Raw genomic sequence first — 26,679 nt, forward strand, 5'->3', positions numbered from 1 at the left:
CGACCAATAGTAAATAGTTATTTTTGGACAGAGACCACTAGTGATAGGATGTGATGTAATTACCCACCATACCAGGCGTAGGCGCTGTGTTCTAATGCCTTCTCTTTGCCTCACTCTGCAGAACAGAAGATTGATAGTAAATTCCACCACGGACATCACTTCTGTTGTCTGCCCTCCTGGACCAGCCTCTTCCTACCTGAAACCCATATGACCAGAAGTTCGGCCATTTTGAAATTAGTTCTGTTTTGAGCTGTCATCTGAAAAGACTCATTTGCAACTTGTTGAGTGTATTTTGTGCTTTCTGCTACTCTCTATAAGGGGTCACCAGGGTGGTGTCCCAACCTTTTAATGTTGTCTCCCCTTTCCATATGAAAATAAAAAAATAGCATCTCCTAAAATATAATTAAATAAAATCCATTAAAATAATTTACAAATACAAATATAATTCATAGAAAAGCTTTTCTGTAACAAATAAAGAAGTAATGTAACTGAAATATGTCTCTAACTTTCTTTTTCTTTTTCCAGTGTCTATGTAACTTTAAGTTTGTTGTTTGTTTTGGAGACACATGCTAACATAACCATTTGCTTTCTCCAAATGAGTACATTCTTTTATACTTTACTCTCTTCAGTGTAATGTGGAACTTTATTGTTTTTTTTCTTTAAGGAGGAACCTCCAAGACCACTGCATAGTAAATGTGCTCTTTTTAACCATTGTGACAGGCGCCTGGCGTCCATGCCCAATCGGGACGCCCCTGCACACTGTATTCAGGGGGAGCAGCCCTGGACAGTGCAATACCTCCCCCTGGACGATAGATGGCCGCCCCCCTGGCCTGGTGAAGTGCCTCAGTTTCCCACAGGGCTCTCTGGGAATTGGAGTTGGGGGCAGCCCTGTTGGGTCCCGCACGTACCGTCAGGGGGTGCTGTGTTTGGGACTCCTGAGCCCATATGGACAGCAGCTTCATCACACCTGGAAGTGCCGTCAGATCTTGGTGATCAAACACCTGGAGCACTTCCAAGTGACCTATAAAAGGAGCCAGTGACCACCACTCATCGGCCAGAGTCGGGTGGAGGAAGACAAGGTTGTGAGGGAGGAGTGGTGGTGCCAAGGAGGAGTGTTTGTGATTGTGCTGCACTGGTGGTTACTGGTGCTTGGGACTGTGTTGTGGCTGGGGGGATTACGGGGAAAGACGTGCCCTCCAGCTGAAGAAGAATAAAAAAGCATTTTATTTTACATGTGCCTCCAGTGTCCAATCTGTGTCGGGTCAGGCGCTATATAGTGCCGTTTACACCATATAAATGGAAAACCTATAAAATGAGTGCTAAAATTATATTAAACACACAGTATCCACCTCACCCTTATATACAGCGCTTATAAAACATATTCACCATCTTGAAGGTTATCTCATTTAATTGTTATATAAGATTGAATTGCAATGGATTTAGTTGTGCATTTTTGACTCTAATCAGCAGAAAAAGACCCTTAAACCCTTCAAGTTGACCTCATCTGGAGTACTGTGTGCAGTTTTGGTCTTCAGGCTACAGAAAGGACATAGCAGCACTAGCAAAAGACCAAAGAAGAGTGACTAGGCTGATTCCAGGGCTACAGGGATGAATTATAAAGAAAGATTAAAAGAGCTGAGCCTTTACAGTTTAAGCAAAAGAAGATTAAGAGGTGACATGATTGAACTGTTTAAAATTACAAAGGGAATTCATCCAGTTAATCAAGACTGTTCATCAAGAACAAGTAGACACAGTTTGAAACTTGTTAAGGGTTAATTTCGCAAAAACATTAGGAATGTTTTCTTCACACTGAGGACTACAGACACATGGAATAAGTGGGACTGGCAAACTTTGTGGGATGAATGGTCTATTCTCATCTAGATTGTTCTAATGTTCTAATGTTTTAATGTCAAAGTGTTGGTCAGTGTCGATCTGTTTTCACTCTGACATTAAAGAGCCTCTTTTCCGTTGATCTGTGTCAACAAAGCCAAATGAAATCCACTGTGATTCAATGTTGTGTAATAATAAAATGTTAAAACATTTGCTTTTATAAACACTGTATATTGATTTATTGACTTTGTGCCTTTTGCAGTTTTATAATCTGATTCTCTTAAAAGTCTCCATTGTAGTTTATGCAGTATGAAAATTTTCCACTCATCATTCCAACTTTTCTAAACTGCAGAATCTTTTTTTTGTAAATTACATCAAAGTACAATCTATTTTATTTACATGTCCTTTGTCTTTCAAAAGATTATGATTCCAGACTTTGTTTCAGATCCACTTTGAACAATAAAGCTAATTGTATTAAAAATGAATTGCTTACATAAACAGCTGGAGTTTTACACACTAACATGCAGTATAAACAGTACATGTATACAAAGTCATAAGAAAGAACGTCCCCAAGCATCTCTTTAAGCCAGATTTCAAAAAACATGGAGCAATAAATAAAAAGACAATACAAAACACAGAAAAAAAACAAAGAGAAAATCTTGCAGTCCCATTGGGCCTACCTTCTTAAGCTTCATGTAACCCATTTGCTGGGTAGGAGGCCATCCTGACCCATCGACTTCCCAAGTCCCGCATACAGTAAGTCATCTCACAGCTTTTTGTTAATTATATGATATTGTGTAGTTGGTTATGATCTTTAACCAGTATGATTTTCAAATTCAATATATATTTAAACTGTCTATTTTTGCACTTGGAGTCCAGGCAGTTGAAGTGACTTGATTGGGGTCACATGGTGAGCTTCTTGTGTCCTATGCCTTAGTCAAAGCACCACTATAACTTTGTTCTAAATCATTTCCTCCTTAGACTGAGATTTGCACTGACTACAATTTGCCATCTGGCATCCATTTCTAGAGCAACCCACAGCGTAACGTCTGGGTAATAGGCTTGCCAGTAATAGATAAAGGGTCCTGGGGTGAGCGAATCCTGGTCTCCTTTAAACCGTGACCCACCCTTATAGATACAGATGTCCAATGCAGTGTCTGCTGTCTGGTCATGGTAGAAGAAAGCCACCAAACTAAACAGAAAGTTCTGGTGGACTGCTATAACCCACCTCACTCTCTCTCTCTCTCTTTTCTTTTCCATTCTAATGGTCTTGATGAATTTTTTGCTGTGGTACTATTCACCAGAATAACACATGGTACCATCTAGCGACTCTATCAAGCGACTCTCCAGGTGGGTTATTCTCTGAGCCTCACAACTAAAATAAGTCTTCTCCCTATCCATTGCTCAATCTAATCTCTTTCCTCATCAACTTTTTCTCCACCAGAAAACACTTTACAACACTTTACTCCTCTAAGTCTCACTTATGAAGATTTACAGTGGACCATTTCTTCATGGGACTGTCAAGGAGGCCCAATGGCACATCTGATTTGCCACAAAGATGCTTGTTTAAATGATGAGGGGTTTAAGAGTAAGAAAAAACAATAACAAGAAATTTAATAAACCGGGAGGCAGTGGGTATTGAGACCCTATGTAGGAGATGAGAGTGGATGGTAGGAAGGAAGATTACTTGATTATAAGGACAAGCCTTCAGAATTGTTTTTCTGTTTTGTACGGTGATACAGAAACAACAGTTAACAAAAATGACACAAACCTCAAGCATCAAAGAAAGATTGCAGAAGAAAAATATAGAATTTCCAAAGTTCTTGTCATCATATTTAAAGAGTTTAGTTTTGGACAACAGGCATTGTGTATAATAAACATTTACACCATAGTCATTGCAGCAGAAAAAATTCATAATGGTGACTTATTTTCGTGATTAGACTATGAGGGATGTTCAAAATGTTTCTGCACTTTTTTTTTTAACTCTGTTTATTAAGAATTTCAACAATAAATGACATCTTTTCTACATCGTCACCTTCCTTGGCAATACAATTTTCCCAGTGTTATACCAACTTTTTAATGCAATCAGCAAAATATGTTTTTGGTTGAGCATATAGCGACTGATGCACTGCTGCTTTCATTCCTTGTTGTTGTGGCTATAGCTGGACATCCAGAGCGTTCTGCATCTGTCACACTAGACCAGCTATTTTCAAACTTTTCAATCCACACATAGACGACTCTACAAGAGAGAACTTTATCCCCATACTGAGCACACATGTAGAGATGAATTTGTGCTCCTGGCACACCTTCTGCCAATAAAAGACATATGACAGAATGCTGCTCCTCTTTGGTGCAATTTATAAGTTTCGCAGTCATCTTCACCACAGGGTGACAACTCTTATACTAAACTGCAAGGGCAGCCTGCTTGCCAGACAGAGCAAGTCACATGCCACATGACCAGTTACTACTCCTCAAACCTTCACTGTTTCAAACATAAATATAAAAGTGCTGAAAGTTTTTGATCGTCCCTCGTACATTGCTTGATACAGACTACTGTGCATATTGATGTTTTTAGATTTAGACTGTGACACTTTATAAGAAAATGTTGGAAGAGAACCAGCTATCCTGCCCAATATATCATTTAATTTTGATGCATTTCCAACAAAATATTGATCCATGTCAATGCCACTGCCCCAAAGAGGACTTTGTAGACTAAACACGGTTGCAGTTTGCAGTGTGGGATTGATGAAAGGACTGGGAACTCTGTGCTGGCCCACCAGATTATTCCTATTTGCCTTTCATGCCCACCACCCTTTAGCCATCTGTCAATATTAAGGATTTTTTCAACTGAACGGCAGCGCCTTTCCAATCAAACTTTAAAGAAGTACTGTTAGGGGAGAACGTATAAATGATTATAAGACTGTAATAAAAAATGGAGAGCCAAGGTCTAAATCATACAAAACATTGACATGAAAACACAGTATCTGCAGCACCACCAAGAGTCCAAAATACAGGGAATTCTGGGAAAATTACAACTCCACAGTCAGCTATTTCTCACTGCATATCGGTTTTACATTTAATTACTTGCACTATACAGCAAATTTGACAAACTTTTAACAAAAAAAAGACAACTCATCTCTCCTTGTTTCTGCTTTGTGACTTTTTGAGAAGTGCCTTGTAGAGGTCTGACCTTAGGAATCGGGGGTAACAGTCCTTTGCCATCAGACTATAGATAATTTTCTGAGCGTTGTCAAAAGAATTAATGTTTGGTGATGAAATGCTTTTGGTTATGCTGTCTCGGGTTCCACAGTCAATATTTATCTGTAAAGCATGAAATATAGTTTGGTTATTGAAAGTTAATATAGCTAATTGTAATTTACTGATAACAATGGGGTAGAGAGAGGAAGTGTTCAGACCCGCTTACATTCTGCCCACTTTATTGTGTTGTAGATTTAATTTTAATGGGATACATTTTCCATTATTGCCCCACAATCTACACTCAAAAATCCATAATAATGAAGTGAAAACATATCTTTGGAAAGGTTTGCAAAATTATTGAGAATCAAACATTGAAATCTCCCATTCATATAAGTATTCAGACCTTTTGCTCTGGCACTCCAAATTACATTCAAGTGCATCCTGTTTGCTTTAATTCTCCTTGAGATGTATTTAGATCTTGATTGGAGTCTATCTGTGGAAAACTGAATTGATTGGACATCATTTAGAAAGGCACATAGAAAGTCCTACAATTCATACTGCGTGTCGGGACAAAAACCAAGCCATGAAGACCAAGAAACTCTGTACAGACCTCCGTGGTCAGGGAAAGGAGATCAAGCCATCTCTAAAGCTTTGGGATTTCTCAGGAGCATAGGGTCCTCAATAAGTGTAAAATGGAGATGTTTGTAGTCACCAGGACTCTTCCTAGATTTGGCCGTCTGGTCTAACTGAGTAACTGAGAGAAGCCTTGGTCTAGGAGGTAACCAAAAACTCATCGGTCACTCTAACAGAGCTTCAGAAGTCCTCCTTTCAGTTGGAAGAACCTGTCAGAAGGATGGCCATCTCAGTAGCAGTCCATCAATCAGGCACATATGACAGACCTCTTGGACATTTATAGGACTCTGAGAGCAGGAGGTAAAAGGATTCCAAGGCCCGATGAAACAAAGATGGAACTCTTTGTGGTAGAACTATGTCTAACAAAGACCAGGCGCTGCTCATCACCTGAATAATACTATCATTATGATCAGTTATGGTGGTGTTACCATCACACTGTGGGATGCTTCTCTGCAGCAGTGACAGGGAGACTGGTTAGAATCAATGGATGGATGAATGCAGAGAAGTCCTAAAAGAAAGCCTTCTTCAGAGATCCCACCACCTCAGGCTTGGGTGATGGTTCACATTTCAGCACAACAATGACACAAAGCATATAGCCAAGACAATGCTGGAGTGGCTTTGACTCAAGTCCCAGACAACACCCACACTTAGACCTCATAGAAGAGCTGTAGAGAGACCTGTAAATGGTAGTTTACAGACATTTCAGATTCAATCTAATGGAGCTTGAGAGGGTCTTCCAGGAAGAATAGGGTAAACTGCCCAAATCTAGGAGCTTGTTGGGTCATATCCAAAAATAGTCAAAGCTATTACTGATGCCAAAGGGGCTCCTACAAAGTAAGGATCTGGATACTTACATGAATGAAAGATTTCAATTTATCATTTTCAATACATTTGCAAGCCCTCCTGAAAACATCTTTTCACTTTATCATTATAAATTAAATGTAAATTGATGGGCAAAAATTGTAGACTTATCCATTCAAATTTAAATCAACAACACAATTAAGTGGGCATAAAGTGAAGGAGTTTGAATACTTTATGAATACACGGCACTGTACTTACAGTATGTCTTGGTGTTCAAAGAATTACTAAAATAGACTAAGTATTTAACCAATGTTTGTTCACTTGCAAGGTCAATGGTCCTCCCTATTCATTGGGGTTGTAACAACATCACCATGCTCTGTGTCAGAGGTCATTGACAGCCTGGAAAACTCTACCTTACATTGATCCTGTGCTCGGTGTCTTTGTCTCACTTTTGCCAGTGCACCTTTTGTATCTTCTAACTACCTTTTATCAGTATAGCTCCTCTTGTTACTTTCAAAATGCACCTGGCGTCTCATGGTATGTAGATTAGATTAGATTATTTTAGATTGGATTACATTAGGTCAGGTAAAATCAGATTAGCTAAAATTACATTAATGGATTAAATTAGATTAACATTTTAGATTATACTAGATTAGATTAGCATTTTAGATTAGCATAGACTAGATTAGAATAGATTAGATCAGGATTTTAGATTATATTACATTTGATTAGATTATATTAGATTTGATTAGTTCAGATTAGATTAATTAAAATTAGACCAGTGAATTAGATTAGATTAGCATTACTGCATTAGATTAGAATTCTAGATTAGAGTGTATTAGATTGCTATATTAGATTAGCATCTTCGATAAAATTAGATTAGTAGATTAGATTATTTTATATTGGACTACATTAGATCAGATTAGATTATATTATCTACAATTAGATTAGTGGATTAGTTTAGGTTAGGCTATCAATTTAGATTAGTAGATTAGATTGACATTTTAGACTAGATTAGATCTGATCAGTATTTCAGATTAAATTAGCTAAATCAGATCAACGGATTAGATAAAATTAAATTAGCATTTTATATTAAAATAGATTAGATTAGACTATTAGATTAGATTATTGACCAGAATGGCATTTTATATTAGATTACATCAGTATTTTTATTCTATTCTATTCTATTAGATTAGATCAGATTACTTTAGTAATCCCCAAATGGGAATTCATTTGTGTGTCTTTTTTGATCACATTATTTGCACCTATAATTTTGACACTGTGAAATACATTGAAATTTCAATCAATTAAAATAAATTACCTCTCTGGGAGCTTGCACTTTGACAAATTCTGAGTAGATCTTGTTTGCCATGGCGTTCATTTTACTGGTGGATTTCACTTTCTTGTACTCTTCACAGGCTAACCAGAACAAAATGTTCTCTTCACTGAATTCACTTTTCAAAAACTCTCTGAATGCAGCTTGGCCAGCTGTATCAAAGAAAATCAAATTAGTACACATTTAAAGGTGATATTCTTAAATTCATAAGAGGTATATAGAAAAGTGTAATGTTACTTTATTAGGTTGTTCTGTGTAAAGGGGAAACAGCGTTTTGTTTTTTCGAGCCATCGTTATATTTACTTGAATAAACACCTGGTTTACCCCCGATTGGGCTAAGTTCTCTTTGGCATTGGCTTGCTTTTCCAGTGATTATAACTCAGATCCAAAGTTTCAAGATGTCTGAAGTGAAAGAGAGTGCGATGTGTTCATCACGGTGCCAGTGTGGTCCTTTCCCACTATTCTGTATAAGTAAAGCAGTATGAAGTAGGCTTCAAAAATGTACAGATACATTTAAACTCCACACTAGCTATTTAATTAACCACAGACACAGTACAACATATACAATATTAAACACTGTTTGTCTTTAATCATCCATTTTTTGTATGCTTTGATTAATGAATCTTGAGTTTGCATACTTTTGTACGACATATTTATTTCACTATTTATTAAAGCATAACGTAGCATGGAGGTGGATCTGAATCCTGGCCTGAAAGGAAGCAACAAAGCGAAAACAACATTCAATAACTCACAGTGTTTCCTCACTCACACGTTCATTTATAATTTTTTTTGCAACTCCTTCAAACAATCTGAAAGGCTCCAGGATGATGTTAATGCTTACAAAGAAGTAGAATATTATTACTCACAGACCACACAAGTGGGTAGTGTAGAATCTGCAAAGTGAGTATCAGACAAAACAACTGGCATTGCGTGGTGGGGTCCGTGGCAATGGGCAGATTTTAAAATAAAAGCTGTGCCCCCAGGCTCATGGCAGACATGAGTGGATGAGTGTTCCTGCGGTGTTGATGGAGGGATTAGCAGGGCACACATTCCCATGAAGATGGGTGCAGTTTGGCCGATTCTGTCATTGGCGCTCTGGGGTGTGTGATTAGGTACCTGCACTCTCTATAAGTATAAAAGGAGCCTGAGTGGGGGATATTGAGAAAAAAAAAACAGACCGATCAAGAAGACCAGAGGTTAATAAATGAAAATGAAAGTAGAGACAGGAAGAGTGTCAGGGTCATGTGAAAGCTGATGCTGTTGTAGAGAGGAGGTAGACGTTTGGAAATGTGGCACCGAGATAAGCGAGCAGACGTCACTCGCTGGGCTGGGCCATTCCTGCTGAGCAGCCTAGTGGGATGAGTGGGCTCTCGAATTGGCCAAGGGAAAGCAGTGGGAGAAAGGAACAGGGCTTGCAGGGCCCCCACAAATAGTGAGGGATGGCAGTAAAGGACACAAATCAGTCTGAGGGGTGACTGCACCTATCAGAGATCGTCTCATCTCGTTGAGAGGACCGACAAGGCTGAGCAAAGGAGACATCAATCTTAAAAGGAAGTGCCATGGCTCGTGTTTTATTTTTTTAAACTGAAGGTCCTGACTGTGTTTTAACGCTTAGATCTTAACTGTCTCAATTACTTTTAACCTCCCCTTTAACGCTAGTTTTTATTATGGATTATTTATTTAATTACGAAAGACTTTGAACTACACATTGTTGTTTTAAACAATGTGAATAAAAACACTTTTGCAAATTTACACTTTACTCTTGCTTGTTTGTGTCCTCATTTCCCGGCACATTTCAGTCATGACTATTGATGGTCCCGGTTCCTTGTTATAGCCAACCATCACACATTATTAGATTAGTTAAGGAGATCAAGGAGACAATGCACCACATACTGAGGATAAACCTAAACTGTAAGATATATTAACATACTTAGCGATAGTCACTCGGGCTGTAAAAAGATTGCTATAAGCGTTAGTCATGAGAGTCACTTGAGCAACGGTATAGACGCGTCTCTCGTAAGTGATAGGTCCAAGCGTTACCTGGGCAACGGTATAGACGCATCTTGTGTAAGACCCAAGGCTTACTCGGGTTGTAAAAGTGCCAACAGTGTTAGTGGTGGGCATTACTCAGGCAATGGTATAAGTGGGTCTTGCTTAAGGGATACCTGAGTGTTACCTCATCAACAGTGTAGACGCGTCTTCTCCCAGCCTCATAATGGCATCTCGTAAGAGGCGCGTCTCATCAGCAGTGGTGACAAAGTGAATCTGTGTTCAGGCAGTGAAACTGAAACGGCCAGTGAAACCGAATGTGTTTCTGATGAATTTGAAGTGAAGCAAACATCTCTCGCACATGTGCAGTGTGCTGTTCATATTATTATCATTATTGTTATTTGTATCATTAAAATTATACTTTCTACACTTCTGACTTTGTACGCTTAGTGTTTTGCATGTTTTACTGTAGAAATATGAGATTTTATAAAAATGTCGTTTTCAAGCCAAAAACTGCAACAATTTTTGCATGCTTTTTTCAGAAAAATGTAATGCTAAGGAGGTTAAAACAAATGTTTATTAAGCTTTAAGAAGAATATGACACACAAACTCCTTCATAAACACAAGGGAATATGTGGCATATAAACTTTAAAGAAAAGTGTTATTATACACAGATGGCAAGTACCATCAGGGCAGAAATAAATAATTTCTCAGGTACGGCTAATGGTCCGAAGAGACCCTAGGCAATTTTTTTACACAGCATTTCACGAAACATAAGATTCAAGATTCTTTATTTGTCACATGCATAGTTATACAGGACGACACACAGTGAAATTCATCCTGATCCATTTATCAAAACTGTGCAAAGTTAGAAGAATATCAGTGAGATTAACAAAAAGTCCTAGATTGAAAGATAACAGTATAATAGAACATAATAAATAAGTAAAATTAAGTGAATAAAGTAGAATTAAGTGTTAAGGTGCAATAGTGCAGTGATTATTGTGCATAATTAAATGACAGACCAAAACAAGGTAAGGGTAGATGGCATAGTACAACTTACAGTCCAGTCTAAGTATGTGGAGAGTCATGGATGAGATGGCATGTTCTGATTTAACAGTCTTATGGCTTGAGGATAGAAACTCCTTCTGAGTCTCTCTGTCCTGGCCAGGATGCTGCAAAACCTTTTGCTTGATTTTAACAGATGAAACAGGCTATTGCTGGGATGAGAGGAGTCCTTGATAATCCTGAGAGCTCTGGTCCTGCGTCTTCTGGTGTAAATGTCCTGCATAGATGGTAGAGCTGACCTGCAGCAGCTCTGTAGGGTTTTATGGTCCTGAACACAGCAGTTTCCCAACCAGGATGTAATGTTCTGTGTCACAGCGCCAGAGTAGAAAGTCTTTAGAATCCCTGAAGAGACCCCAAACTTCCTAAGCTGTCTGAGATGGTAGAGTCTCCGCTTTGCCCTTTTGGTCTGAACTTGGATGTGTTCAGACCATGTCAGGTCCTCAGAGATGTGAACCCCCAGGTATTTAAAACTGTTCAACCTTTCCACTGGAGTCCCGTTAATGATGATGGGCTTATAGTCCTGCTGCTGTCTCCTGCTGAAGTCCACTACCAGCTCCTTGGTTTTGCTTACGTTGAGCTGGAGGCAGTTTCCTGACACCATAATGTTAGGTTCGCAACTTCATCCATGTAGGCTGTCTCATCGTTGCTCATGATGAAGCCCAGTACCACCGTGTCATCTGCAAACTTCACGATAGTGATGGAGGAATAGGTAGCCGTGCAGTCATGTGTGTAGAGGGAGTACAGCAGGGGGCTAAGAACACACCCTTGTGGAGCTCCTGTGTTGATGGTGATGATGTTGGAAACACTGTTACCAACCCTCACTGTCTGTGTTCTGCCTGTGAGGAAGTCCAGTACCCACGTAGATAATGTGTTTGTGCTATGGTATGTCATCATTGCCATTCACACTGGTAGTTCTTTTTGTCTGCTTCATCCTTTTCTAGCTTTTCTGTTTAAATCTTATAGGGATTGAGCGCCTCTTTTTAAGTGACAATGTCGGTCTTATTCATGACAGATGCACTAAACAGTTGTTTGGTAAAAAATGGTACACATAACGGTCTATCTAGACTGTGACAGTTCAATTTGTCACTTGTTTTCTTTCTGCTGTCATTACATAGCAGTAGAGTCTTGTACCGTGTTAGCCACAGATTGTTACAGGAGAAAGTAGAGTGAAATGACACCTTTTATTGGCTGACTAAATAGATTACAAATGCAAGCTTTCGATCCAGCTAAGGCCCCTTCATTACACCTTGCCTGATGAAGGGGCTTTAGCTGTCTCGAAAGCTTGCATTTGTAATCTATTTAGTTAGCAGATAAAAGGTGTCATTTCACCCTACTTTCTCCTGCTGTCATTACAGAAAGCCTGTTTTATTAATTTTAAGGTTGTTACGTGCATATGTAATGTATTATGTTATGTCATGTGTTATGTACATATTAGGTCCTGTTATGTACAGTATGTATGTATGTATGTGTGATATAGTGGGTCTACGGCCCATGCAATGAGGCTGCATTTCTGCAAACAGAGTTAGTGATTTGATCAAACTTGATGGAGCCCTCACTGTGGAGAAGTACAGGCAGATTTGTTTCCATCATGCAATATTATCAGCTGCATAGTCCCAAATTCAAACTATCTGATGCTAAATGAGGATCAGGGAATAACACAACAGAGCCCTGACCTCAACATCATCAAGTCGCTCTGGGTTTACAAGTAAGATAACCAATGTCTGCAGTGGAACTGGGGCAAGGAAACAAGAAGCTTGGACCAAACGACCATGTGAGGAGCTGCAGAAACTGCATAACAGTGAACCTAAGAGAAGGTAAAGGGTGGCCAAACCACATATTAATATTTTTTCTGTTTACTGCACTCTCCAGGAAATCCATCCATTATCCAACCTGCTAAATCCTAACCACAGGGTCACACTGGAGCCAATTCCAGCCAACAAACCACAGGGCGGGCACACACACACACTAGGGACAATTTAGAATCGCCAATGCACCTAACCTGCATGCCTTTCGACTGTGGGAGGAAGCTGGAGCACCCGGAGGAAACCCACACAGACATGGGGAGAACATGCAAACTCCACACAGGGAGGACCTGGGAAGCGAACCCTGGTCTCCTTACTACGAGGCAGCAGCGCTACCACTGCGCCACCATGCCACCCTCGCTAGGAAATGTTTTAGTTAATAACAAACAGTTTCTGACAGTATTTCAGCTACATTCCCACTTTACAGTCCCCTTTTTTACTTTCTCGTATACAAAGTGTCGGGAAAGTACTGTAATTGTCCAAAAATTCAACCTTGAGATTTTAACAAATGTCAACGTTTTAGACCTCCCTAAGTCCCAAAATACAATTTTTGGAATTATGTCTGTGTGTGTGTTTGTGTGTGTGTGTGTGTATGTAAACATGATAACTTGAGCCCGCTTTCGGTTTGGTCAAACAGATTTTGAATACAAGTATAGAGATAGTATTATTATTATTTATTTGTCTGTTGAACAAAAAGGTATTGCTAGCTAAGTGGAGGCAAGGTACACTCCAACATGTGGTGAGAGGCAGACTGACTCGAACAGAGGCTGACACATGAGTGTGGAGAGCCCCGCCCCCCTCCCATCAGCCCTCGGCCTCTCTTTCGGATTCACACAAATTAATCAGCACTGCAAGCAATGAGAGAAGTTGCAAAGTCACAAATGTTCGAACAAATTATAGAAAAAGCCTTATCTAAATCAAGATCAAGTAGTTCTCTCGTGAAAAGTGGAAAGACATACATTGGATTTTATATAAATACTAGCAAAATACCCGCGCTTCGCAGCGGAGAAATAGTGTGTTACAGAAGCAATGAAAAAGAAAAGGAAACATTTTGAAAATAACGTAACATGATTGTCAATGTAATTGTTTTGTCACTGTTGTGAGTGATGAGTGTTGTTGTCATATATATATATATATATATATATTTATTTACACACACACACAAACATATATATATACATATCTATACATATACACATATATACACATATATACATACATATATATCTACATATATACACACACAAATACATATATATACATACATACACACACACATATATAAACATATATATACATATACATACATATCTACATATATACACACACAGCTATTTCGTATCAGTGCAATAAGCTGCTTGTTAAAACGGATAACTCCCGCTCTTACGTGCAAGTCTGCGTGGATATTATGAACTATCGTATTTGTTCAAGTTCTACTTAACTTTTAAATAGAAGGAATTTTTATTTAGTCGACAGAAATATGTTTGGTAGGAATGGTAAAAACAGACAGGAATATTATTCGTGAATAAATCAACTCAAACCTTAAACAACTTATAATATTTTGCTCTCCATAAAAATTTATCCTGTCTAAATTATACAAGTTAGAAATAAAGTAAACGTTAAAAGAACAAACATTCACATTTCTTTACTCTTACGTAATTTTATATAAAAAATAAACTTAGATTTTAAATATCCCAAAAGATTTTGCTCTCCATAAAAATATATCCTGTCAAAATGATACAAATTCAAATATGAACATGCTGCATAACAAAACCTAGAAATATAAATAAAATGTGTTCTTTTCAGCAATAACAAATCAAATCATTCAGTTGTCTTTGCTCATATGTCATTTTAGAGCTGGACGCCTGGCATCTTTTTTTGGCCACAGGTTCGTTTATGTTTGGTGTGAGGTTCTGTGTTGTGGAGGTTCTCAGGATGGATTGCAGGTGTTCATCAGTGAAGCGACTCCTGTGTGCTGTTTTGTTAGTCTTTATCACGGAGAAGAGCTTCTCACACAGATATGTGCTACCAAACATGCATAAGGTTCGAGCCGCATGTAGACGGACTTTTTTTGTTCTTCGAAGTCACCAAAGCGCCGTGCAAACTCAGTGCACTCAGTTTATCAGCAAAGTGCGTATTTGGGAACACCGTAGTGACGACTTGGTTTAACATTACTTGGCAACAGGGAAAGTGAGGCAAGGTGCACTGGTGCATTTGTGTCTCCCATAAAAGCAGCTTCACTTGAAATCACTTTGTGATTGTGCACGGGTTAAAACGTCCGCTGAAGTGTCAGATTCTTATTTAATTATGCTGCTTTCTGTATCTTCTGCATTGCATTCAGGTTAACCTGATGTTTTGTCTCATAGTGCCGTCTTAGATTAAATTCTGTAATTACAGCCACATTAGCTCCACAAATGAGACACACGGGTTTAGTAAACATATACTCAGCCTCCCATCGGTTTTTAAAGGCTCTATTTTCAGAATCAACTTTTCTCTTCAGCATCGTGTGAGCTAGCTTCGCAATAACTTGATTAACTCGGTAAGTGTTCGGCAAGGCAGCTGAAGCGCTGCATTATGGGATCTGTAGTTTATTGTGTTACCAGCGCTTCATATACCCGGGCTTTAATAACAATAATACAGTATATAAAATGATCTCGGGCCGGATATAATTACACGCCGGGTCGGATGTGGCCCGGCCCTTGAGTTTGACACATATGGACTAAATAGAACTTGAAAAGATATATTTTTGAAATGTGATCGCGCAATTCAGATAGAGTTGACGCGCACTACAGCCTGCATGCCTCAATAAGTCATCCTTCCCTCGCTCTTACTTTTTTACCGTTCATCTAATGAATACACTGAGTATGGCTTTACCAAAACAATCATTGATGGCGAATAAAGTATCCATTATTTGAGTATGTAGATCGGGTTATATATATACATATATATATATATTGTAACAACCCGGCAGCAAGCGCTGGCGGAGTGACGCCTCATGGGTAATTTATGTAAATAGTTTGCGGGGAAATTATGGGTAATTTATAAAAAGCTTATTGTATGTCGGAATTTACGTATTGTCATTTGTGTTGTAAATAATGGTGTGTTTGTATTTAATTGGTTGGGTGGGTTTGGGTTATCGCCGTCCGGGGGTTATTTATTTTGTAAAAAGTACCAATTTATTGAAATGTGTCTTCGTGCTTGACCTTGGCAATGGGCGCAATAATGTTGAGCTTTTGTTTCTGACTATCTTCTGTAATAAAAGATACAACAGGACAGAGCTGTTTATTTGCTAAGATGTTATCTAAGCAAACTACCGAGACACTCGGAGTCGTGCGGTGTATGGGGCACGAGTGTTCTCTTTCTTAAAGAGCTGGGTGCAGTTGCGTGCATGACGCTGGCAAGCCGCTAGCCGACAGCTTCGGAGAGGTGCACGGCAGAGTTCGGCTCGAAATCTTAAAAGACTCCTCCACGGGTCGCTACATTGGTGTCAGAAGTGGGAGACCAGGCTGTTAAGAAGACGCCGTCATGGAACAGAGTCTTGAAGAAATAGAGCGTGCCATCTCGGAAAATAGCGTTATGTTGGAGCGCCTGATCAGCAGAACTGCACGGAGAATAAGGACAAACTGGCCTGAGGGTGCCAGTATTCCCCGGACAGTGTTGCGATCTTCTAGGCACGGCGGAATGAACCTGTAGCTGCCGCAACGACACCCCAAATCACCAGTCGGCCGGTCCTCCCCACACGGTCACCCGCTAAGCTGCCACGATACAGCGGGTTGCCGCCCCTAGAGCCATACCTTGCACAAGTGGATCTGGCTGCTCTTCACAATGGTTGGAGCTGCGAGGAAGCTGCAACACACTTGGCCCTTGCCTTGGAGGGTCCCGCACTTCAGGTACTCATCGACCTGCCGCCTGAGGAGTGTCGTGATCTTCAGGCCCTCACCGATGCTCTCACCCGTCGTTTTGGACAGAGAACCTCAGCGGAACACAACAGGGAGGAGCTGACAAACCGACATCGGCGTGAAGGTGAGAGTGTGGGAGCATTTGCAGCTGACATCAGGGTCTATGTACGGAAAGGTTACCCTACTTTCGACAGCAGCAAGGGAAGAACTCAGTGTTCATGCTTTCCTGCGGGCCTTACACCAGAGCGTCTCCGTCAGCACGTCTGTCTGCTGTCGCCCAGACATTTGAGTGAGGCACTACGGGAGGCTGAACGGGCTGAAGAGGTACTACAGCTTGGGTCTCCGGCACGTCAATCATCACGCCCAAGCCGCTAACGAGCAGTTGAGCGAGTGGTAGAAAGGGACCAACCTGAGGGTGTGGAGGTCAGTCGCCCAGCCATCATCATCCCTCCGCAATGACTGCCCTAAAGTGGGGCTGTGGGTTTTCAGGTGGACTGTACCTAGACTGCATTATAGACGGACGGCCATGCAGTGCCTTAGTGGACACGGGGTCCACTATTTGTCTATTACAGAGAGGAGTGTTGCCCGAAACAGCTGGTCCTCTTCCAAAAGACTGGACTCCTTCTAACATCGAACTGCGCGTTACGGGTGAACGGACAAAAATGCCGGAAAGAAACTATTGACTGTAGTAGTAGGGACGAGCCAGACCAGCCACGAATTCTGGCTCATGGACATTAAAGACAAATGCATAATTGGGTTAGACTTGCTGGCCCACTGGGGAGCATGTGTTGATGTGTCCAGGGCCATCCTCGCGTAGGTAATGAGACTGTGTCGCTCCAATCGGGCTGGAATCATCCTGGAAGGGCTGTTAGCTTGGATTTGCCTGGACACCACGGCTCACCGGCTCCCGACCGTTGTTCGGAAGATGCAGGGACTGAAGAAGACCCCCAGGAGAGTATTGCAGCTCAGACCAGTGCTCCCCAACGGTTTTCCTCACACGACCACCCATCCACTGAGGCGGTTGCTGCTGTGGAAGAATTGGGCCATCGAAGTGGTGAACAGCTGAGCACGCCACAGCAGGAGCAACTCCAGAAAGTATTGAACGACTTTGTGGACATTTTGCGGCTCGAGAAGAGGACTGCACCAGAACCTCGTTAGTCAAACACCACATTGACACTGGCCACGCCGCCCCATTCGGTGCGCCCCACAGATTGCCTCTTGCAAAACGCCAAGCTGCGAAGAATTGATTCGCGAGATGGTAACCAACGACATCATTGAGCCTTCTGACAGTCCTGGGCCGCACCCATGGTCATGGTGCGGAAGAAAACGGGGTTGGCGCCTTGTGTGGACTTTCGTAAATTAAATGCAGTCACTCGAAAAGACTCTTACCCATTGCCTCGCATCGATGATGCATTGGACTATGTGGCTGGATACCGTTGGGTCAGCACTTTGGACTTCGCAGTGGATATTGGCAGGTAGAACTGGCAGCAGAGGACCGACCCAAAACTGCATTCACCATCGGACAAGGGCTGTGGCAGTTTAAGGTAATGCCGTTTGGACTTTGTAATGCGCCGGCCACGTTTGAAAGACTAATGGAGCGGGTCCTAAAGACATTCCCCGAACCCGTTGTGTGGTCTATTTAGATGACCTGCTGATTCATGCCAGAGACTTTGACCAGGCGGTGCACAATTTAAGGGAGGTCCTGACCGCCATTAGTAGCGCCGGGTTGCGGTTAAACCCTGAGAAATGCAATCTTCTCGCCCGACAGACTCAGTTTCTAGGGCACGTAATCAGCGAGTGGGGTGGCTACAGACCCGCGAAGGTGACTGCCGTGAGCAACTGGCCCCACCAGCCAATATCACTGAACTGCGGAGCTTTTTGGGTTTAGCCTCCTACTACCGAAGATTCGTAAAAAACTTTGCGACCATTGCCAGCCCTTTGCACCGACTAACGAGTAAGGGCCAACAGTTTGGGTGGACGGAGGATTGCACAGCCGCCTTCCAACAGTTAAAGGCTGCCCTCGTCAGCGCGCCGTCCTGGCGTACCCTGACCCCAACCAACCTTTTGTGGTGGACACTGACGCTAGCAATGTGGGGATTGGGGCCGTGCTCTCACAGAAGGGGGAGGCTGGAGAAAGAGTGATAGCTTATTAAAGCTGCAGCCTCAGTCGACGGAGAGGAATTACTGTGTCACTCGGCGGGAACTGTTGGCAGTGATCCTAGCGGTGCGGCACTTTCGGCCCTACCTATTGGGCACTAGGTTCACACTGCGGACTGACCATGCTAGCCTCACCTGGATGTTGAATTTCAGGCAACCAGAGGGCCAGGTGGCAAGGTGGATGGAGATTCTACAAGAATATGACTTTGAGATACAGCACCGACCGGGACGGCAGCATGCCAACGCTGATGCCCTCTCCAGGCGTCCATGCCTCAGCAATGAATGTCGATATTGCCGCCGACAGGAAGAAAGGGGGCTGGGGCCATCGTCCGCATCCGCAAGGATAGATGACACTGTTGGAGTAGGGGAGCCGTACACTATTGACCAATTGAGGCAGTTACAGGCGAACGATCAAGCACTAGAAAAGGTAAAGGGCTGGTTGGAGACACAAGAACGTCCCGACTGGCAAACCGTGTCGTCACAGGGGCCTGAACTCAAAATACTCCACTCTCAGTTGGGCAACTTGGAGTTGCACGATGGCGTAATCTACAGGCGGTGGCACGCACCGGGAGGAATTGACCGGCTACAACTACTGGTTCCCCAGGCTTTGCGCCGAGGTCCTCCGATGGGTCCACGGAGCGGCTGGATCCGGACATTACGGAACGCTAAGACAGTCGTCGACTACGGCAGCGGTTTTATTGGCCGGTGTCGGCAAGACGCAGAGCTACACGTCCACTGCTGTGACGTCTGCACTGCACAAAAGGACCTGGTCAAGCGTTCTCACGCGCCATTGCAACGATACCTGGTCGGGCACCCATGGAGAGAATTGGCGTGGACATACTGGGTCCTTTTCCTGTAACGGAAGCCGGAAATCGCTACGTTTTGGTAGCAATGGACTACTTTACCAAATGGCCAGAGGCGTATGCAGTTCCGGATCAGAGTGCCCCCACAGCTGCCCAAAACTCGTGGATGAAATGTTCACTCGATTTGGAGTTCGGACGAGCTCCACAGCGATCAGGGCGGAACTTTGAGAGCCGTTTGTTCAGAGAGGTGTGTCAGCGACTGGGGGTGAAAAAGACCCGGACCACCCCTTCACCCACAAAGTGATGGATTGGTCGAGCGATTTAATCGCACCCTGGCCACTCAACTGGCAATTCTGACCAGTCAACACCAGCGGGACTGGGACCAACATCTGCCTTTGGTCCTATGGGCATATCGGACAGCAGTGCAGGAGTCGAGCCAATGCACGCCAGCGGGGCTGATGTTTGGAAGGGAACTTCGCACGCCGGTGGATTTAGTGTTTGGCTCACCCCCTGAGCCTGAGATTATTGGTGGGCCCGAAATGGATTATTTTAGACGGCTAAAAGAGCGGCTGGACACCGTTCATCGACTGGCCAGGGAGGCCCTGGAGGGAGCTGGAGCACGCCAAAACGGGCTTATGACTCGCGGGCTCATGGCCCGACGCTGAAGCCAGGGGACAAAGTGTGGGTATTTTGCCCAAGCGGAAACGGGATTGTCCCCAAAACTAGCCCACCATTGGCAAGGACCGGGAGAAATATTGGACAAAATATCGGAGGTAGTTTTCCGAGTCGAATGCCTGGGCGAGGCAGGCGGGTGGTGCTGCACAAGGACCGTTTAGCACCATACCACCCACTGGCCCCAGAGCAACAACAACTCGAAAATATAAGCGGTTCTCCAACCTCCACCCCCGGCACCGAGTCAGACAGTGACAGGACTGAGCCCGACACCAGTGATGGCACCTCCGGCAGGACAAAGCGTGTCCGTGATTTTATCTGTGATGAGTAGGGTTGTGGGGACACTAACCCTCTTAGGAGGGGGCTGTGTAACAACCCGGCAGCAAGCGCTGGCGGAGTGACGCCTCATGGGTAATTTATGTAAATAGTTTGCGGGGGAAATTATGGGTAATTTATAAAAAGCTTATTGTATGTCGAATTTACGTATTGTCATTTGTGTTGTAAATAATGGTGTGTTTGTATTTAATTGGTTGGGTGGGTTTGGGTTATCGCCGTCCGGGGGTTATTTATTTTGTAAAAGTACCAATTTATTGAAATGTGTCTTCGTGCTTGACCTTGGCAATGGCGCAATAATGTTGAGCTTTTGTTTCTGACTATCTTCTGTAATAAAAGATACAACAGGACAGAGCTGTTTATTTGCTAAGATGTTATCTAAGCAAACTACCGAGACACTCGGAGTCGTGCGGTGTATGGGGCACGAGTGTTCTCTTTCTTAAAGAGCTGGGTGCAGTTGCGTGCATGACGCTGGCAAGCCGCTAGCCGACTTCGGAGAGGTGCACGGCAGAGTTCGCTCGAAATCTTAAAAGACTCCTCCACGGTCGCTACATATATATATATATATATATATATATATATATATATATATATATATATATATATATATATATATATATATATATATATATATATATATATATATATATATATATATATATATATACCTGCGTATCGCAGCGGAGAAGTAGTGTGTTAAAAAAGCTATGAAAAAGAAAAGGGAACATTTAAAAATAACGTAACATGACTGTCAATATACAGTATTTGTTTTGTGAGTGTTACTGAGTGTTGCTGTCATCAAGGATTTGATTATCATTATTTCTTTCAAACAGGTTCGTATTTGTAGGATGTGTTGTATTCAAGTTACATTCCGTGTTTGTCAATCGTTGTAAAGATGACAGGTTTCATTCATCGATTTGTTTCTTACTGCATCAATAAACAGCTCGTCTTCTTCTTTATCTGAGACCTGACACACTGCATGCACGTTTTTTTACACTGTCTTCCTTTAGCGGACATTGACTTTTCCAACGTGTGCTTTGTTTTGGATTTATGAATATGCTTGTATGTATCAAACGCTTCATATTTTTTGCTGCCTTTTCAATTGTGTAATTCGGTTTTGTTCAGCTCTTTGGAACTGTTGCTTTTATCTGTGCACTGCGCCAGTTCACGTGAGCAGCTCGGTGTACATGCATCGAAGGTTGCCAGCTGTGCTGGTGCCATCTCGTGCTATGTCCATGGCTGTATTTAATGTTACCTTAGTCCTGGCACTTAAAACTTTCTCTCGCAGTTTCGCTGAGTTTGTGTCAAACACCACCCTGACCATCTCATCTTCCTCTGCATAAGCACAGTCCTTAACCCGTGAATATTTAGTGGGAGTTTGCTATTGGATTGCCGCTGACGGACGGCCTTATATGGGCAGGCACTAAATTACAAACGCCAGCGCAGCCTGTCTATGAACTTAATTTAAAGTGTAGGTTTACATCGTGCTTTGTTTCCGAAGTAGCAGAACTCATGAATATGGTTGTATATGTCACTCGCTCGCTTCTTATTGTTTCACTGCCTTCTCAATTATATAATGCATGTTTTCTTCAGCGCTTTTTTTAGGTCTTCCTGGTTTTCTATGTACTGCGTGATTACGTGGGAGGCGAGATGATGTCACACGAAACTCCCCCCACGGCGTTGAAGCTCATCTCCATTACAGTAAATGGAGAAAAACTGCTTCCAGTTATGACCATTACGCGTAGAATTTCGATATAAAACCTGCCCAACTTTTGTAAGGAAGCTGTAAGGAATAAGCCTGCCAAATTTCAGCCTTCCACCCACACGGGAAGTTGGAGAATTAGTGATGAGTGAGTGAGTGAGTGAGTGAGTGAGGGCTTTGCCTTTTATTAGTATAGATATATAGATTTGATTTGATTTGTTGTTGAAGGTTCTTTAATGTACATAAAATAAAAATATAATCATTGTCTTCTGGTTTACTCCTCAAATATCCATCACCAAATCTGAACATATGAGAAAGTCTAGGGGAGACCACTAATGATTTTTTTTTTACAAATGCCTACATACCCAACAATACGTGGACACCCCTCCGTATTATTGAGTTCAGGCGTTTACTGACAGGTACAATCAAACACAAAGCCATGCAAACTCCACTAAGAAACAATGGTAGTAGAATGGGTCATATTGAAGATGTCAGTGACTTTAAAACAAAGCACTCTGTAAGGATGCCACCTTTGCCACAAGTCAGTATGTGAAATTTCTGCTCTGCTAGATGTGCTATCCTTTTAAGTGGAAGCATCTACAACTAACAACAACAGCTCAGTCATGAAGTGGTTGACCACATAAACTCACAGAGCAGGCCCACCGAGTTCTGAAACTGCAAAGCACATAAAAGTCTCCTCTTAATCACTGTTTTAAGATGGCGCCGACTGGTGGGGCTGGACGTCTGCTCGTCTCGCTAATCTATGAACTTCCTACTGTTAATCATGGCATTGTCTTGGAATCATTTGATCTTGTCTCACTTTCACAGTTACAAAGTACCATTGACACCCTTAAACCAGCTCTCAGTCCTCTTGATATTGTACCGTCACGTCTTGTAGTGGAAGCCTTTGATGTTTTGGGTCCACCTTTACTAGCCATCATCAATGTTTCTATTAGTGAGGGAGTTGTGCCCTCATTTTTAAAACATGCTGCAGTGCGTCCCTGTCTAAAAAAGGCAGAATTAGATCCTGGAGTTTTAGCCAATTTTCACCCGATTTCCCAATTGCCATTTCTTGCTAAAATATTAGAAAGAATTATTTATAATCTATTGTTTGATCACCTTAACTCCAATAATTTATTTGAGATCTACCAATCTGGCTTTAGGCGTCATCATGGTGTTTAGACGGCCCTCCTTAAAATATTCAATGACATCTCTATTATTACTGACTCGGGCGGCGCTGCAGTCCTTGTCCTTGTCCTTCTTCACCTGACTGCTGCCTTTGACACTATTGACCATGAGATATTGCTGATGCGGTTTGTACATCTTGTTGGGCTTAAAGGGGCTGCTCTTAACTGGTTCAGGTCATATCTAACTGGTAGACACTTTTCATTGACTTTAAATTCCTCTTTTTTGTCTTAAATGTGATGTTCCTCAGGGATCCATTTTGCGTCCTATTTTATTCTCTATATACCTTCACCCTATTGGAACTGTTTTTAGGAAATTTAACATTTCTTTTCACTGCTATGCTGATGATACTCAGGTTTATATTCCTGTCTGCAACTCTGCAATTAATCAACTGCACAACTGTCTTTCTGAACTAAGATCCTGGATGGCTAATAATTTTCTTGATCTGAATCAAAATAAAATGGAGGTGCTTATAGTGGGTCCATCAGCTACAAGCCCAAATTGGTCTTGGACTTCTTGGCTCTTTCTCTGTCTTTTGCAAACCTCAAGTCTGCAATCTTGGTGTTATCTTTGACAGTAACCGCTCTTTTGAGAAACAGATTAATTCTGTAGTCAAGAGTTGCTTTTTCCAGCTTCAACTTTTAGGGAAGATCAAGCCTTTTTTATCTTCTAGGGATCTTGAGAAAGCTACTCATGCTTTTATCTTTTCTCACCTTGATTACTGCAACTCGCTATATTCTGGGATTAGCAAATCTCTGATACGCAGGTTACAGTTGGTTCAGAATGCTGCCGCTCGCTTTCTGGTTGGGGCAAGAAAATCTGACTCTGTTTCTCCAATATTAGCTTCTTTACACTGGCTGCCTGTCAGTTTTCGAATTGATTTTACAATCTTGTTGCTAGTTTTTAAATCTTTACATGGGCTTGCTCCTGCCTGTTTGTCTGAATTGTGTGCTTTACACCAGCCATCTAGAGTACTTAGATCTTCTGGTCAGTTGTCTCTTGTTGTCCCTCGTACTAAGTGTAAAACTAAGGGGGACAGGGCCTTTGCAGCTGCTGCTCCTCACCTGTGGAACTCTTTACCTCATCGCATAAAGGAGTCCTCTACAATTGAACTGTTCAAAACAAGATTAAAAACTCACTTCTTTCGCTTGCATTCAGTGACCTTCAGTGATACTGATGGTTTCCTCATTGTGGTTATGTAATCTGACTTCTATTTATTATTTATTTTATTTCTCTTTATGTAATTTATGTTAATTGTATGTGTTTTCTTCTTTTATTGTAAAGCACTTTGGCCACAGCATTCCTATGTTGTTTTAAATGTGCTATATAAATAGAGTACATTGACATTCTTTGGTGCGTTACTCACAACAGACTTCCAAACTGCTTCTGAAGCAACCTCAGCGCAAGAACTGTGTGCAGTGAGCTTCATGAAATGAGTTTCAATGACTGAGCAGCAGCGCACAAGCCTAAGATCGCTATGTGCAGTGCCAAGTGTACAGCCATAGTGCTGTAAAGCCTGCTGCCATTGGACTCTGGAGTAGTGGAAACGTGTTCTCTGGAGTGATGGATCACACGTTACTATCTTGCAGCCTAATGGACGAATCTGGGTTTGGTGGATTCCAAAAGATCACTACCTTCTGGACTGCACAGTGTAAAGTTTGGTGGAGGAGGGATGATGATCTGGGGCTGTTTTCCAGGGTTTAGGCTAGGCCTCTTGCTACATCACACAAAGACATTTCAGGCAAATGTTAGCTTCCAGCTTTGTAGCAACAGTTTGTGGAAGGCCCTTTGGTGATTCCTTGATACCTTGACATTCATGTATGTATGCTCATCCACACTTTGGGCAATGATCTTTGTTATTAATCATATAAACAACACCAGGAAAACCTGCAATTTCTATTATTGCAACTAACTTTAACAATACATCATCCAGAACGGTGGGGAAATGTACAAATCTGTATTTTACCTCACATGTTGTAATGACGTTCAAAATCTGGTGCAAAATTTGAGAAATGGTTGGTTGTGGCATACCCGGATTATTAATATACATTTATATATATTAAATATACATATATATATACATGGGAGGCATGGTAGCGCTGCTGCCTCTCAGTAAGTAGACCTGTGGGTTCGCTTCCCGGGTCCTCCCTGCGTGGAGTTTGCATGTTCTCCCCGTGTCTGTCTGGGTTTCCTCCGAGTGCACTGGTTTCCTCCCACAGTCCAAACACATGCAGGTTACGTGAACTGGCGATTCTAAATTGTCCCTAGTGTGTGCTTGGTGCGTGTGTGTGTGCCCTTGCTCAAGGGCCTAGCAGAGTAGGATTCCCTTTGGCAGTAACAGGGATTCAAATCGGCCAATCTTCCAGATGCCAGCGCAGTTCCTTAGCCTTAGAGCCACCACTCCACCCGTATTCTTCTTCCAGCTCACAAACTCTCTTAAATTTTGTTAACGTTAGGAGTATTTTCCTAAATTAGAAAAACTGATTAGGTGCCTTCACTCCCACCCCTAAGAGTAGGAGTACATTTATGTCAATCTGAGATCTTTGAGCCAGTTAAGGTTGTTTTCCTAGGCTGAGATGTTTGATAAATATGGGCACAGACTTCTTGAAGGTCTCCTTCAGGATATTTCAGGTGCTCTAAAATGGAGAATCTTCTGCCTTAGGCTTACAATAAGTCATGTGAAGGTACTCCCATTCATTTCTCATTTTGATGAAAAACCGTATGCCTGGGGAATTTATAAGGTGACATTGTACCACGGGACTCTAGCGGGGATTCAGTAAGTGATGAGTACTATGAAAGAGTGGCCAGATAAAGTGAGGGATAAGACAAGAACAAGCATTTATCTGCAGTCAGTGATCATTGGCCCACTGGCTACTAATGGCAAACACCACCAACACCATTAAGTGACCTCTGAGCACAGAAGTGAGCTGTCAAGGCGATCCTACTCAAAAACACTAAACAAAGTTCTAGTTCAGGTGACTAGGATTTACACGAACAAGATGGTGGAAAATGAATCCACACATGTTGGGCTTTTATAGAGGTGGCTAGCAGTGTTTTCATTCTTTTTAAATAAAAGCAAAAATGACTGAGAATAAAATGGACACAGAACAGTAAATAGACAAGTTGGAAATGAAGATAGAATTGAATTTTCCTTACTTTTGCACTCCAGGAGTTTGTCCACAGACTCGGACCATAACGCCGCATCATCAAATGCAGGCCTACGGAAACAACAACATCTACCCTTGAAAATAGCATCGCAATCTTTAACAGGCAT

At 41.9% G+C, this 26,679-nt stretch overlaps 1 protein-coding gene across 1 annotated transcript; it reads right to left on the minus strand.

The window, feature by feature from the left end:
- Positions 1 to 4,617: 4,617 nt before the first annotated feature.
- LOC120514346 (regulator of G-protein signaling 21-like) lies at positions 4,618 to 26,679 on the minus strand. Its single transcript, XM_039734664.1, has 3 exons — positions 26,562 to 26,679; positions 7,784 to 7,950; positions 4,618 to 5,151 (listed from the first exon to the last, which is right to left on the minus strand). Exons 1-3 carry the CDS (start codon positions 26,677 to 26,679, stop codon positions 4,963 to 4,965), a joined length of 474 nt encoding a protein of 157 aa, XP_039590598.1. The 3' UTR covers positions 4,618 to 4,962.

The sequence above is a fragment of the Polypterus senegalus genome, chromosome 14 (genome assembly GCF_016835505.1).
Source record: "Polypterus senegalus isolate Bchr_013 chromosome 14, ASM1683550v1, whole genome shotgun sequence".
In the NCBI taxonomy this organism is placed as follows: domain Eukaryota; kingdom Metazoa; phylum Chordata; class Cladistia; order Polypteriformes; family Polypteridae; genus Polypterus; species Polypterus senegalus.